We start from the raw sequence: 16,933 nt of genomic DNA, 5'->3' as shown, positions 1-16,933 counted from the left end.
ACACTTTAGCCAGCCAAGTCTTACAATTCTTGTTTGAGGGATTTTCATTCATTCTTCATTGCAAAAGTCTTTCAGTTCTGTGAGATTCCTGGGGACACTGCTCTTTTGAGGTCCATCCACAGATTTTCAATAATGTTCAGATCGGGGTACTGTGAGGGCCATGGTAAAACCTTCAGCTTGTGCCTTTTGAAGTAGTCTATGGTGGATTTTGAAGTGTGTTTAGGATCAGTATCCATTTGTAGAAGCCAACTTCAGCTTTTTTTTTTGAGTTCTGTTTGCTTCAAGAATTTGCTGAAATTTCATTGAATCTATTGTTCCCTCTACCCATTGGCTGCAACACAACCCCAAAGCATGATTTATCCACCCCCATGCTTAATGGTTGGAGAGGTGTTCATTTCATGAAATTCTGTGCCCTTTTTTCTCCAAACATACCTTTGCTGTCACGGCCTATGGTGTGCGCTGTGACACTGTTGCTACACTGGCGGTTGCCCGCGGCAACGTGTTGCTGTGAGAGTATGCGGTGGCAGTTTCTCAGCCTTCTGGGTGATTGCCGTGACATGGTTGCCACGCATGTTGTTGCCTGTGGCAACGTGTGGTTTTGTTTGCTTGTGTGTGCACTTCCTCTTTAAGTGGCTTCCTTCGTCTGCCTGGTGTTGGAAGGGTTAATTCCCTTCCTAGTGTTTTGTTAACACTGGCTGTATGTGTGTGTGGGTGTGGCTGCTTGGGCTATTTAGTAGCACAGCTGCTGCCGAACCTCGGCAAGAACTTTTTTTTCCCCCCATTTCAACAGAAATACAGCTTTTTTTCCCCCCATTTCAACAGAAATACAGCTTTTTTTCCCCCCAACCAGAATTCAAATGTGGGTGTGGGGGTAATAAGCTCAATACAACTTTACAACGCATGTTTTACAATCCAAAGGGTATGGTTTTAAGTCTCAGTGAAAACGCTTGAAATAGTAGTCTGAAATCTGGGATAGGGCATCTGCAGACAATTCATGGGGTTTTTTTTTCCTGTAAAAATATCAATACAAGAAATAGTAGTCCAAAATCTGGGACAAAGCATCTCCAGACCGTTTAAAAGTTGGTGTGTGGGGTGGAAAATTCTCATAGTACGGTAGGTTGACAATTTGTGTTTTACACTAGAGAAAGCTTTTTTCAGAATTTGAATACAGTATATGAATGCACATAGGACATTAGGCCCAAATCTGTTAGTGGCACTAATACAACATTTCCAAAGTTAACTGTAAGTAGCAGTGTTTTCAGTGTGTTTTTAGAAAGGGAAGGACTATTTGTCTTTAAGTTCCAGACAAGACTTGCAAACCGTTCCATACTTTTAGTGTAACTTTGAACATTAGGACAAATGTCAGAAATACGGAAGAGTTCCAGACAAAAGACCCATGGACAGGTCTGGTCCTCCCAGAGCTAGAATGTGGGTAGTAGCAGCATCAGCTATCCAGCCAGAAGTAGTAGTAGGCAGTAGGGGTGGGCGATATGGCCTAAAATTTATATTGCGATATAATTTTAAGCATGTGCGATATGCGATATATATTGCGATATATTGTTTTCTATATTGGGGGGCGGTGTTTCAACTTTTTTTTTTTTACTTTTTATTTAATAACTATTAGCCTCCCTAAGGGCTAGAACCCTTGTCATATTCACCCTAATAGAGCTCTATTAGGGTGAATAAGACTTTACACTCTCCCTGCTGCCCTGTGCTTTGTGCACACAAACCATGGCAGCCAGCCTCTCATGTGCCCCCCCAGCCTCTCATGTGCCCCCCCCAGCCTCTGATCTGCTCCCCCCCAGCCTCTGATCTGCTCCCCCCCAGCCTCTGATCTGCTCCCCCCCAGCCTCTGATCTGCTCCCCCCCAGCCTCTGATCTGCTCCCCCCAGCCTCTGATCTGCCTCCCCCAGCCTCTGATCTGCCTCCCCCAGCCTCTGATCTGCCCCCCCAGCCTCTGATCTGCCCCCCCTATGGTAACTCAAACCCAACCCCCCTCCCTCCCTCCCCAGTATTAATCATTGGTGGCAGTGGCCACAGGGTCCCCCCCTCCCCCCCCATCATTGGTGGCAGTGGGCAGTTCCGATCGGTTACCATGGCAGCCAGGAAGCTACTGAAGTCCTGGCTGCGATGGTATGTTAGTGAGCAGCATTATACTCACGTGCGCTGTGGCCGCCGGTCGCTCCTTCTTCTCATAGGTCTGTGCGGCGCATTGCTAATGCTATAAGCATTAGCAATGAGCCACACAGACAGAAGAAGGAGCGCCCGGCGGCCACGGCGCACTTGAGTATACTGCTGCTCACTAACATACCATCGCAGCCAGGACTTTAGTAGCGTGACTCCTGGCTGCCATGGTAACCGATCGGAGCCCCAGCATTACACTGCTGGGACTCTGATCGGAACTGCCCACTGCCACCAATGATGGGGGGGGGAGGAGGGGGACCCTGTGGGATATGGCCGGCACATTCATTGGTGGCGCAGTGGCCACAGTCGCTCCCCTCCTCCTCCTACTCTGTCCTCATTGGTGTTCAGCGGCAGCCGCGCACAGTGGAGAGGGAGGGACTCCCTCCTTTTCCAGTCTCCACTGTGCTGGCCGGCTCAGGAGAAAATGGTGCGCGCAGAGAGCGCGATCATATCGCGGTCCGGCGATATAGGCGATATGGCGAAAATCCATATCGTGGCCCAAATTTATATCGCATATATCGCCTATACCGCCCACCCCTGGTAGGCAGTTCTGCCTGGCTTTTGAAAGGCACAATTTTATCATGGAGGAGAAAGAGTGTGAAATTGTGGGTTGGATGACTCACTCCTCCTCTCAGTCACAGCAGTATGACATGGAGGTGACCTCTGAGTCAAGCCTTTCAGTGGAGTTGTCTATGTCTTCACTGCCCTTTCCCAGTAGGGCACCTTCTTTTTTTTTTTTCTAAGAAGAGGCAACAAAACCCCACCACGCCCAACAGCAGATAGTCAAGAGAGTGTCCCTGTTGATGACTTTGGTGACAGCAGCCAGTGCTTGGAATGCCCTGAGGAGGAGGTTGAGGAGGAGACAGGGAGCCTCATGCACAGCTGTAGTGTGGTTCTGTGGTGGGGGCAGCAACAGTGGCAAATACAGAGCAGAGAACTGGGAGGAGGGCCAAGGAGCCCACCATGAAATATCACAGTCTGATAAAAGTGGCAGGGAGAGTGAGGACTCCAAAGATAATTATGTGTTAGACAGGACCTGGAAGCCGAATCAGGCTGTTGAGGAGGAGATAACATCAGAGGAGGGCAGCAGCAATAAAGAGCAGGGGTGATGTATGGCCAGAACCTCCCAAAGAACTGCCAGAGCCTAATGTAGGTGCATTAGGCCCAAACCTTGGCAGATCTAAGCCAAGCTTGGCAACCTCTAGTTCTGTACGTGTATCTCCCATCTGGCAGTTTTTCTTCACGCTGCTGGAAGACAGAAGCAGTGTCCTATGCAAGCTCTGCAAGAGGAAAATAAGCCGTGGGCAGTCAAACACAAACATATCCACCACTGAACCACATGCATCCCATGGGAAAACAGAGATGGCCATCAGCTACCACAATAAGAGTTTCCTCATTCTCTAAGCCTCCCTTGCAGCAGTAGGCCAAATACCGACCAGTGTACCTCCTGGAGGTACACTAGTCGGTATTTGAATGTTACACAGGACTGTATTTGGTCTTTTTTATACCTGAAAATCATCTTTTTGATCTGATATCTCCATTTATCTATTGTCTGGAATTTTAGACCTCGTTAACTATGTTTGCACTAAGCACTTTATATTTAAACCCTACTAGTTACAGTATACGTATCTATGTAGTCTGACAATAGATTTGAATGCTGTATTTGACCCAGTTAGCCCTTTTGTTATATGCTATGTGTTAATACCGGGCCACTGTTACCTCTATCATTATATGTACGGTATTTGCCATTGTTGTGACATTTTTTATTATTTATTTCTTTGATGTTTAATAAATTAATAAAGATCTTGTTACCCAGTATCTGGCTACTTTTTCGTGGGGGTTTATTGTACCTTGGTTTGGTGTATTTGATAGTGTTTGGCCCCACATCATTCCAACAACGGTTATTTGTTGGTGATCTATATCTTTTTGGGAGTTTTTAGCACTGTCAATCATGCGTTTACCCACAGCTATATATATCAGTGTCAGTTAGAAAAGATTTAATGATGCTGTCATTGCGTTCAATAGCTTAGTCAGAGGAGAGAAAAAAAGTCATTAAAAATAAATTAATGTTCTCCTAAAAATTATGAGTTGTAGGAGACTAGAGTGTGTTATATACCAATTTCCAGGGCAACTGGGCACACTTTGGGACAAACTGATTTTGGTCCAAACAAAACTTTTAAAGGGAACCTGTCACCTGGATTTTGGGTATAGAGCTGAGGACATGGGTTGCTAGATGGCCGCTAGCACATCCGCAATACCCAGTCCCCATAGCTCTGTGTGCTTTTATTGTGTAAAAAAAACTATTTGATACATATGCAAATTAACCTGAAATGAGTCAGAGCTTGAAGATTGCAATTACTTACCGGTAATTGGTTTTTCCTCTAGCCCTCACAGCAGCACGACAGGAGGATACCCCGCCTCCCCAGGGACAGGAAACAACGTGGAGATCTTTAAAATACTCCCCTCCCCTTACCTGCTCCAGTAAATAACCAAGAAACTCTGGAATGGATGCAACAAAATTAATCTTTATGTGTTATTGCAAAATAAACAAGGATACTCTCCAAGAAAGACAAAACAACTTTTTCCTTCTTTCATCCTTTTCTTCTTTTTTTTTTGTAAAAGTTAGAATAATCATAGGGAGGGAAATTCCCCGTGCCGCTGTGGGGGCTAGAGGAAAAACCAATTACCGGTAAGTAATTGCAATCTTTCCTAACACCCCCACAGCGGCACGACAGGAGGAATAACATAGGAATCCCATATCAGGGGGGGACAACCGCAGATAACACTCTGCGAGCAAATGATAATTCCCTGTTCTTCAACACATCTAACTGATAATGTCTAAAGAAAGTAGAAGGTGACGACCAGGTGGCTGCCTGGCAAATCTGTTCCAACGGAACCTCCGCTGATTCAGCCCAAGAAGTTGCTACAGATCGGGTTGAATGGGCCTTTAAGCCTGCCGGGGGAGGAACCTCCCTTAAGTCATAACAAGTCAGGATTGTCGATCTAATCCATCGACTAACGGATGCTTTGCTTGCCGCGTTACCCCTATTTGGGCCCGCAAACTGAACAAACAGTCTGTCCGTCTTCCTGAGGTCTTCTGTAGCCTTTAGGTAAGTTAGAACAGCTCTTCTTACATCCAGGTTATGGAAGCGTCTCTGCTCCTGACTGCCTGATGGGGATCCAAAGGAAGGGAGGGACACTTCCTGAAGACAATGGAACTTAGAGACCACCTTGGGTAAAAAAGAGGGAGAATGTCTCAGTACTATCCTATCATCCTTGATGGACAAGTACGGGGGCCTGCACGAGAAAGCCTGTATCTCCCCCACCCTCCTAGCCGAGGTGATGGCTATTAAGAAAACCGTTTTAAAAGTAAGCATCTTTAGAGATATCTCAGATAGGGGTTCAAAAGGGCTGTCTGATAAGGCTGCTAGGACTAGATTTAAGTCCCAAGGAGGGACAGTGGACCTCACTATTGGCTGCTTTCTCCGAGCTCCTTTCATGAATCTCCTAACAAGGTCTAAGTCTGCTAATTTTATATCAAGTAAGGCACTCAAGGCTGATATATGGACTTTTATATGCTTACTCTTAGCCCCTTCTGAAGACCTGACTAGAGGAACTCTAGGACCTTAGTGACAATAAGGGGACCTCTGGTATCCCCCCCTGTAAATCTTCTGAAAGACTGCCAGATCCTGTCATAGATCTTAGAAGTCACCTTCTTGCGGCTAAAAAGAATTGTGGAAATTACCGCGTCCGAGAGGCCCTTTCCCTTTAATATTTCCCGCTCAGTCTCCAAGCTGTCAACTGAAGTTGTGTTGTCATGGGATGCCATACTGGGCCCTGGTGAAGGAGATCCGGGATGTTTGGTAGATGCCACACGTCTCCTGCTGACATTCTCACTAGGAGAGGGAACCATGACCTCTTGGGCCAGTAAGGAGCAATCAGGATCAGATTTTGGTTCTCCTGTAGTACCTTTTGCAGCACCTTGGGGATTAACGCAAAGGGAGGGAAGGCGTACAAATTTACTCTTGGCCACGGGTGGGAGAGAGAGTCCACTATATAAGAGGGTGATCTGAATAAGCCAGAGAGCCGAACTTCTCTACTTGTCTGTTTTGACGAGTGGCGAACAGATCTATTTCTGGAAGGAACCATGTTTGTGCTATCTGATGGAATATCCTTGGGTTTAAGGACCATTCCCCTTCTTTCAAGACATCTCTGCTGAGAAAATCCGCCACTGTATTGTCTTCTCCCCTTATGTGAACTGCCGATATTGATAATATGTTCCTTTCTGCCCACTGGAAAATCTCTTTTGAGACCCTTGCCAAGGATGGGCTTCTCGTGCCCCCTTGTCTGTTCAGATAGGCCACCGCTGTGGTGTTGTCTGAGAGTATTCTCACTTCTTTCCCGTGGACTTCTGAGTGAAGGGCCTTCAAGGCCTCCCATACTGCCCTTAACTCCTTTAGGTTGGAAGAGGCTAGGATCTGATTTTCCTGCCAGCCCCCTTGTATTACGGACCTGTCTGAAAAGGCCCCCCAACCGTTCTTGCTGGCGTCTGTAGTGATGGTGACTACGTCTGTTTGCTGCCACGGGACGCCTGTGTTTAGGTTTTGGTTGATCAACCACCAATTTACAGAGTCCTTTACGTATTGAGGGACTCTTACTCTCCGTTCTAGAGAAGCTTTGCTCTTGTCCCATTCTCTGAGCATGAAAGCCTGGAGGGTTCTTGAGTGAGCCTGAGCCCACTTTACTGCAGGGATAGCTGAGGACATTAGACCCAAGATTTTCATTATTGATCTGATTGTCACTCTTGATTTGCTGCGGAACAGCGTAAATTCCTGTTTGATGGTCTGGACTTTTTCCTGTGGGAGGAAGGTCCTCATGAGGCTTGAATCCAGTAGCATTCCTAAAAAGATCTTCCTTTTTTCGGGCTGGAGGTCTGACTTTTCTATGTTTATTAGCCACCCCAGATCTGTTAGGCTTTGCTTCACTATCTCTATTTGTTCTAATAGGAGACTTTCCGATGCAGCTGCTATAAGGAAGTCGTCTAAGTACGGCACAACTAATATGCCCCTTAGATGAAGATCCGCTATCACCTCTGCCATCACTTTGGAGAAGACTCTTGGTGCTGACGTAATGCCGAAAGGAAGGACCTGGAATTGATAGTGGAGTACCACCGAACCCTGTTGTACTGAAAATCTTAGGAACTTCTGATGCTCTCTGCAGATTGGAACGTGGTAATACGCGTCGGTAAGGTCCAGGGTTGCCATAAAGGTGTTTCTCTGTAACAGACTTATGGTGGATTTTATGCTCTCCATCTTGAACCGTTTGTAGAGTAGATGTTGGTTCAGTCCCTTTAAATTTATAATGGCTCTGTATGAGCCGTTCGGTTTTTTGACTAAAAATAAGGGGGAATAATAACCTGTTCCCTGTTCTGCTAGGGGAACTGACACTATAGCTTCTTTTTGTAACAGGATTTTTACCTGATCTAGTATTAGAGCTTGGACTGGATCGGCTTTTTTGGTGATGTGGAACACCTCCTGGGGAAGGGTGGAAAACTCCAGCTTTAGGCCTGATGAGACTACGTCCAAAACCCAGGGGGAATTGGAGATATTCTCCCAGGCTGGAAGGAAGTACTTCAGCCTTCCTCCTACCCTGCATCTGGCGTCATTGCTTTGATGACCTTTGGGAGGAGTCAGAGGGGTTGAATAAAAAACCTCGACCTCTTCCCTAGCGCCACCGGGGGGAAAAATCCTTTCTCTTTTGATCTTGCCTGCCCCTAGATGTGGGAAAAAACAGTCTCTGACGAAAATTCTTTTGTTCTGAGGGAAACCCTTTCTTTCTGTCTGTGGCTTTTTCAAGGATGTCGTCCAGAACTGATCCGAACACCCTATCACCTTCGCAGGGGATGCCGCAGAGTTTGTTTTTGGATGCCGCATCACCTGACCAGGACCTAAGCCACACCGCCCTTCTGGTAGAGTTTGAGAGGGCAGCAGACCTGGCTGCTAACTTAATAGAGTCGACCAAAGCATCGGCCAAAAAATTTGCTGCCTGTTTAAGAACTGGAAGAGAAGCTAAAATATCCTCTCTAGGGGTTCCTGATACCAGGTGCTCCTCCAGCTGACTTAACCAGATAGACATGGATCTGGCTGTATATGTTGCGGCTACGCTAGGTCTAAGGATAGACATGGAAGCCTCCCAAGATTTTTTTTAGTAGAGCCTCACTTCTCTTATCCATTGGGTCCTTTAGGAGACCTAAATGCTCAAAGGGTAAGGCTGACTTTTTTGTAATCTTTGCTACGGGGGCATCCACCTTAGGACATTTGTCCCAAGAGGACGTATCTTCCTCAGCAAAGGGATATTTTCTTTTTAGGACCCTAGATACGCTCGGTCTTTTTTCCACATCGGTCCACTCCTTGTTAATTAACTTTATAATATTAGAGTGGAGGGGGAACACCCTCTTCCTTTTTTCTCCTAAGCCCTTAAACATTAAATCCTGAATAGTTTTGGACTGTTTAGACTCCTCTAGGTTTAGAGTTGCCCTAATGGTCTTCAATAATACTTCGGTCTCCTCAATGGAACAAAGAGGTTTCCCGGACTCATCTTCAGAGGAAAGGGGTTCAGACTTAGAGAGCTCCCCTTCATCAAAGTCCTCTTCCTGATATTCCGACTCTAAAGTCGCGGGTATCTCCGTCATAGAAGTAGAGGGCTTCTGGGACGTAGCAGCTAGCCTTTGATCCACAGCGCTGGTTACTTCATCCTTAATAATATTCCTATTATCCAAAAAGGAAGGGGACTCCTCTGCCACAATCTTTTCCAAACACTTGGCACAAAGGGCTTTTTTATATCCTGACGGTAAGGCCTTTTTACAGATGGAACATTTTTTGACACGCTGGGCCTCTGACTTCTGAACTTCCCTGACCTATATTAGATATAAGTCAAAGAACTTGTTTAATAAAATACGGGGGGCTGTCTAGACTGTATAAAAGGGAGAGGTACAGTCCCTTATCCAGTGCAGAGGTAGAAACCTAAACCCACAGTGAATCACAGCAATAAAGACATTTATCATTCACCTCCAGAGGAGGGTAGCTTACCGGGCTGCCGGTCTTGGAAGGATCCGAGGGTCTGCGCATCGCGTCCTCTCCTGATGCCGACATGCTGTTCCAGACGCCGCCGATTCCCGCCGCTTTTTTGAAATTGAGCAGGGAAGTGACGTCAGATTCCGGCGCCTGTGAGCTCCGCTCACGTGACCCGCGATCCTGTGCTTCCTTCTCGCGATACCAGCGAGAAAGCGCTGCCCGGGGCTGCCTCCACCGGAGGACTTGTGCCTGGGAGACAGGGAGAACCGCACCGCAGTTCCGTGATCCTGCTCCCCTAACGATCTGCCGGCGATCCTGCTGATGGGTAAGAAATCCCACCAGCGCAAGAAAACTCCACGTCTTGCTCCCAGAGGGACAGGAAACAACTGGAGCAGGTAAGGGGAGGGGAGTATTTAAAGATCTCCACGTTGTTTCCTGTCCCTGGGGAGGCGGGGTATCCTCCTGTCGTGCCGCTGTGGGGGTGTTAGGAAAAATATGACTCTTCTCTGGTCACACAAGTAAGATATGACTCTTTTATGTTAATTTGCATATGTATCAAATCGGTTTTTTTACACAATAAAAGCACAGAGAGCTATGGGGACTGGATATTGCGGATGTGCTGGCGGCCATCTAGCAACCCATGTTCTCAGCTCTATACCCAAAATCCCGGTGACAGGTTCCCTTTAACCCCTTAAGGACTCGAGCCGTACATGTACGGCGTTGGGGGACGTGACTTAAGGACCAGGGCCGTACAATCTACGGCAGACTGATCGGGCGTGTGCAGGTCCTGCGCCCGCCCGATCAGCGGCAGGGGTCCGGCAGTCACTGATAGCCGAACCCCTGCTGTATGCACCGGCAAAGGTAAAAACACTGATGCCGGTGCATTAACCCTTTCATTGCCGCGGTCAGCGCTGACCGTGGCATGTGTGGGATCCTGCCGGGTGTGGGGTGGGCATCTGGTCCCTGCGCTGCTGTGACGGGGACCTGATAGCAGGGAAGGCAGCCCGATGCCTTTCTTAGGCATTGTGGCTGCCTTCCGTGAGAGCCTGTGAGATCCAGCCCCCCCAAGATCTCACAGGCAGTGTATTACAGTGAGAAATATAGCCAATGCATTACAATACAGAAGTACTGTAAGGCATTGTAAAGGGGATCAGACCACCAGAAGTTGAAGTCCCAGAGTGCAACACCAAGCAATCAAAAAGGCGTATTCCCCCCAAAATAGTACCAATCTAATAGTCACCTTATCCCGCAAAAAATGAGCACCTACCAAAGACAATCGCCCCAAAAAATAGACACTTATGCGCCTGGCCAGCATCTGCAGGTGCCATTCTGAATTCAACTGTATTGCTGTCCTCAGGACGATGATTCAGTTTCATACTGTGGTGCAAACAGCATTTTGTGCTGCACCGTAGTATTCGGTTTTGCAGAAGCAGTAGTGGCCACTTTTAGGTTTTTTCCAGGGCCACTTTAAGTTCCCAGTCTGCCAATAGCTACCTTAATGGCCACGGCCCCATGATTAGGTGTTTCAGAGTAGGTCTGGCACTGGAACTACACAGCTTTGTTCACTGTTTAATAAAAGGAGCTGGTTAGTACAGCACTGCTCGCATTCATTTCAATGGGAGCAGTGTTGTATTAACCAGCTCCATCTACTACATGGTGGATGAAGTTGTGTAGTTCCATCACCAGAGCTACTCTGAAACACCTGGTTATGGGTTGCAGAGTGGACCCCCGCCAATCAGAAATTGATGGCCCATCCTGAAGAATAATAAAAAAGCATTTGAATGATTATAACCATCACTTCTATACTTACTTTATATCCTTGCTGCTTAGCATTCTGCAATGCTCCCTCAAGTGTTCGAATCCGGTATTTAAGAATATGACGAGCCATCTCTGGGTAAAACAGCAGAATATTCGGATATATCCAAGAGTCCTTGCACAATGCAGACACAAACAATTACAATATTGGTAAAAAAAATAATTAGATTTGAAACAATTATTCACAAACTTGGAAACGGCAAAATCCATACTTAAAGGTGTTGTCCAGGTTCAGAGCTGAACCCGGACATATGCCCATTTTCACCCAGGCAGCCCCTCTGACTTGAGCATCGGAGCAGTTCATGCTCCGATGTTTCCTTTGCCCTGCACTGAATCGCGCAGGAAAAAGGCATTTTCATTAGTTCTGGTGACGACCGGGCTCTCCATGGGGCTGCCAGGCGGAGGCTTCCGCACCGCAGTGAGCCCGGTGACGTCACCGGCACTGATGGGCGGACTTTAGCGCTACCCTAGGTTGTAAAATGGCTAGGGCAGCGCTAAAACCCACCCATCAGAGCCGGAGATGTCACTGAACACACTGTTGGGCGGAAGCGCTGGTAATTGTTGCTGGAGAGCGTCCTGCTGTAGCGGCGCTGCTGTGCTTGCTGCATGTGTGGTGTGCACGTGCAGCAAGCACAGCAGCGCCGCTACAGCAGGACGTTCTCTAGCAACAATTACCAGCGCTGACGAGTATTCCTTCTGAAAGGGACCCTCCAGGAGAGTGCACCAGCGGGCTCACGGTGCCAAGGATACAGACTTGATAAAGGGGTCCTGAGTACCCCGAAACGCGTCGTCTTTTCAAAATAAAAAATCTCGTATCCAAGCTCGGGTTGTGATTTGCGCCTTATGTCCACCGGCTCGCCGCACGAATCCAGTGGATGAAATTATGGGTATGTCCAGGTTCAGCTCTGAATCCGGACAACCCCTTTAAAGGGTGAATGTCACATCCAAAATCTGTTTTAAAATAAGCATATTGCCAGGTAGGGTAGGTGCCCCACAAGTATACCATTCTTGAAAATCCAGGGAAATGGTTCTTTTAATTTTTATGCAAATAAGGTTTTTGATGCACCGTGGGCAGTGCCACTCTATTTGATGCACATGGCTTCCCGTGCATCATCATTACTGGCTTTGAAATATCATCTAGAATCAATCAATAAAGAACAGGTGCTGAGCAACATTACGGCGAGCAATGGTGTACCATTGGAGCGACCCTGCCCAATGAAAAATATTGAATATGTACAAGTTGATTGATTACAGAAATAATACAGTAATGCTCGTAAGTATAAATGTCCTTGTCCATGTCAGTGTGTCCATCCTGAAGGTATTTTGCAAATCAGAAACTCCTTCTCTGGCCTCTGCATGGCTGCCATGTTGTCTTTCACAACCCCACAGCAACCCCCAGCAGCAAACAACAATTGACCTCATGTCTGTTCCTGTCAGTCATATATAGCATGGATACAGACATGCCTTATACATGTAGGTGCTCCTGTCTCTTCATATATGGAAAACTTTAAATTTAGGCCTTAACATACCCACATAGTACTTCCATCTCCCTTGTGTACAAATATAGACTATGTCTGCAATGTGGACTTTTTACATTAAATACCAGTTATCTTATATCACATCATATTTAACATCTACGGTGCGCCCAAAACCTTATGCATAAAAACTAAGAGTAGTATTAGAATAGCTAAAGTATATAGCATTATGAGACTACACACACAAAACAGTACAACTTTCACTAGTCGACCCGCTCCTGCTAAAAGAAGAATTGATCTGATCATAATATACTTGCAAGTGATCTCCAACAATGAAACATACCTGGTCCCAAAATACATGTCCCCAATAATCTTCATTGCGCTGACCATTCGATAAACCCCCAGGACTTATGCCACTGAAGTCTTCATTACATCCCAGGGGTGGTAGGGAGCTTAGTAAATAATACAGACATCCAATGACAGCCTTCTGAAGAACCAGGGAACCTTCCACTTCTATCCGGCTACTTTTCCATATCTGAGTCCATGCTTCTGCATGTGAAGAGAGTAGCTGTCCCTCATCAGCTAGCGAAAGGCCTTCGTCAAATCTTTCCTTTACATCTTTCTCAGTTTCTGAAACTGCTGCAAGGAACACCCATGTTTTTTCCAGCTCTGAGGAAAGGGCCAGACACTGGGGTACTGGAGTATAGATCATATGAACAGTCTTCAGAGGACAGGAAGGAACCTCAGGGGTTTGTGTGCTTCCATAAATGTACCTACAAAACAAAGTACAATAATATTAGTGTTACTTAATTGGATGTGGATCTACTGTGCACTAAACAACCAGGTCACTTCCTCTTGAAGTAGTCTTTGTTCAGTGGTTGCTTACCCATGAGGGCAAGAGACACCGCTGCAGAGCACTGAGGAATCAGCAAAAACTGAAGTGTAGAGAGTAAATAGGCTGCAAGCCACTAAAAAGTCCAAAGGTCAAAGCAGCACAAAATGAGAAACAAGAAGAGGTCAGGTCAGACAAAGAAGGGTGAAATCCAGAAACAGGCAGAGATTTGTACACAGGCAGACTAAAAGGACTATGGCACACCTTTGCAAGAAACTAGCTAACTATGCTATTGCTCAAGCACTCGCGAATGTGGAAAGTGAATTAAATTCCCTGTTGTGGCCAGCTATAGACTTGGGAAAACTAAAGCTGGCCAAATACATTAGATAGAAGTTGTTTGATGGTTGAACAGCAGTTGAACAATTATCTGGTGAACTGTCTGTTCTTAGAAAAAAAGAATATCATACACATTTTAGTCCATATTGACCATTACAGTTGATCAAACTGGCAATACACATTCAATAAAGTCTTGCAATAAATGAAAGATCTTTCTGGGAATGTTCTTTTAAATAAAAATCTTTCGTCCAACCACCGGACGAAAATATTAAACACGGCCAACTTCTTTTCTGACAATAATGGTCTGTCATTGGCCTGCTAATACGATTGTTTTTTTTTTACAGTTATCCTGACAAATGATCGTTTTGGTTGAAATTGTTTATTTTGATGAATTTTAGAATAAGTACATCCAGACTGCAGTATCAGATTTGGCAGTAAGAAGCATTTGTGCAGGGGGGGGGGGGGGAAACATGGCTAACCGACGGAATGTCTGGACATGTTTGAAATCAGCTTCGGCTCCCACTCAGGCTCAGGGGGGGCCCCAACGCCGATCCGAACGCCAGCATACTGCGGCAGGGCATAGGAGCGCACGTTCACAGGATCGCGAGGCAAACAAGTTGATCTACAGCCTGCCAGCAGCGATCATTCGCTGGCAGGCTGTAGATGCGATTTTTTTTAAATCAGAAAGGTATATTATACGCTGTTTTGTTAACAGCGTCTGAAATACCTGCTACCTGGTCCTCTGGTGGTCCCTTTTGCTTGGATCGACCACCAGAGGACACAGGCAGCTCTGCAAGTAGCACCAAGCACCACACTACACTACACCCCCCCCCCCCCCCCCCCCGTCACACATTAACTCCTTATTAACCCCCTGATCACCCCATATAGACTCCCTGATCACTCTTCTGTCATTTATCACCCCCCTGTAAGGCTCCATTCAGACGTCCGTATGTGTTTTGCGGATCCACAGATCCGCAAAACACGGACACCGGCAATGTGTTTTCCGCATTTTGCGGATCCGCACATTGCCAGAACTATATAGAAAATGCCTTTTCTTGTCGGCAATTGCGGACAAGAATAGGACATGTTCTATGTTTTTGCGGAACAGAAGTGCAGATCCGCAATTCCGGATCCGAGCGGGACAAAGTCTGTCCCCAAAGAAATGAATGGGTCCGCAATTCCGTTCTGCAAAATGCGGAACAGAATTGCGGACGTGTGAATGGGGCCTAAGGGTCCCTTATCACCGCCAGTTAGTTAGCTACTTGTTAGGTAGTTAGCGCCCAGCCCACCGCAGTCACTGATTAGTCGCTGATTAGCGTCATCGCTGTCGCTAATCAGCACTAGTACTATATAGTATCTGTAAGTGATCAAGACTGATCGCAATCAGATCTATATCAGTACATTAGGGTCACCTTAGGCTCTACAAAAAACGCAGTGTTCGCCAGATCAGGCCTGATCTTGTGCGCACATTTGCGTTCAGTCCGCCCACCGCAGTGACAGAATTTTTTTTCTGATCACTGCAAAAACACCGTAAAATCGCTGCGGCGCTGTAAAGATCACTTTTGAGCTGATCGATGCGAATGAAGAAATCAGTGCCGTTCATTTTTTCTTTCAGCCCAGAGGCTGAACGAAAAAAATAAATCTCATTACCCGTATGCTCAATATAAGGCCTCATGCACACGACCGTGCCATTTTTTGCGGTCCGCAAACCGCGGATCCGCAAAAAACAAAAGGCACCCGTGTTGACTTCCGCAATTTGCGGAACGGAAGCCGGCAATATAAATGCCTATTCTTGTCTGCAAAGCGCGGACAAGAATAGGACATGTTGTATTTTTTTTGCGGGGCCGCGGAACAGAGCCACGGGTGCGGACAGCTTTTGCGGCCCCATTGAAATTAATGGGTCCGCATCCGAGCCGCCAAAACGGCGGCTCGGATGCGGACGCAAACAACGGTCGTGTGCATGAGGCCTAAGGAGAATAGCAGAAACTCCTAATGCTGGCCATACATGTAATGATTGCGGAGACCCTCAAATGCCAGGGCAGTACAAACACCCCACAAATGACCCCATTTTGGAAAGAAGACACCCAAGGTATTCGCTGAGGGGCATATTGAGTCCATGAAAGATTGAACTTTTTGTCACAAGTTAGCGGAAAGGGAGACTTTGTGAGAAAAAACAAAAAAAAAATCAATTTCCGCTAACTTGTGCAAAAAAAAAAGATGCATGACCAAAACTTGAAGTCTGTGCTATTTCCTCTGTGTTTTTCTCTCATATATCTGGCTAGGCTGGTATCTTTTCCCATGTTGATGCTGCTCAGGTGTCTAGAAATCCTTCTTCTTAGCTCCTGGGTGGTCTTCCCCACATACAGTTTGAGACAGTCACATTTAATAATATACACTACTCCTTTCGTTTTGCAATTAATGTAGTCTATTTTTTCATAATTCTTCCCATCCACTGGATTCACAAATGTTTTTGTGACCTTCATCCGGCCACAGAAAATACAGTCCCCACATGGGTATGATATGCACAATAAACCCCTCAGGTGCGGCACCTGAGGGGTTAGATGTGCGGATCCCAGTCCCCTGTAGGAGATCAGGTGCTGCTAGGCAGCAGTTATTACACAGTTCTCAGTATATTCTAACTTGATGCGTCCCCATCACTATGGGAACGCCTCTGTGTTAGAATATACTGTCGGATCTGAGTTTCACGATCTAACTCAAATCCGATGGTATATTCTAACATAGAGGCGTTCCCATGGTGATGGGGACACTTCAAGTTAAAATATACCATCGGATTGGAGAAAACTCTGATCCTATGGTATATTAATAGGGACTCCTGACTTTACATTGAAAGTCAATGGGGGACGGATCCGTTTGCAATTGCACCATATTGTGTTAACGTCAAACGGATCCGTCCCCATTGACTTGCATTGTAAATCAGGACGGATCCGTTTGGCTCCGCGCGGCCAGGCGGACACCAAAACGCTGCAAGCTGCGTTCGGGTGTCCGCCTCCTGAGCGGAATGGAGGCGGAACGGAGCCAAACTGATGCATTCTGAGCGGATACTTATCCATTCAGAATGCATTGGGGCTGTACGGATCAGTTCGGGGATGCTTGTGAGAGCCTTCAAACGAAACTCACAAGCGGAACCCCGAACGCAAGTGTGAAAGTAGCCTTATATGCTCTATGTAAGCATTTCTTGGAATACCCTCTATTATAGA

The 16,933-nt window shown here is 46.5% G+C and overlaps 1 protein-coding gene across 1 annotated transcript in view; it reads right to left on the bottom strand.

The window, feature by feature from the left end:
* PGGHG (protein-glucosylgalactosylhydroxylysine glucosidase) overlaps positions 1 to 16,933 on the bottom strand; it is a 436,976-nt gene that overhangs the window by 274,259 nt on the left and 145,784 nt on the right. The window contains exons 4-5 of the mRNA XM_040409837.1: positions 12,891 to 13,320; positions 11,068 to 11,187 (exon numbers count right to left, since the gene is read on the bottom strand). Coding sequence (XP_040265771.1) covers positions 11,068 to 11,187; positions 12,891 to 13,320 — 550 coding nt within the window. The remainder of the gene's footprint in view (positions 1 to 11,067; positions 11,188 to 12,890; positions 13,321 to 16,933) is intronic.

The sequence above is a fragment of the Bufo bufo genome, chromosome 10 (assembly GCF_905171765.1).
Source record: "Bufo bufo chromosome 10, aBufBuf1.1, whole genome shotgun sequence".
Classification (NCBI taxonomy): domain Eukaryota; kingdom Metazoa; phylum Chordata; class Amphibia; order Anura; family Bufonidae; genus Bufo; species Bufo bufo.
This window is presented reverse-complemented; position numbering and strand designations above follow the sequence as displayed.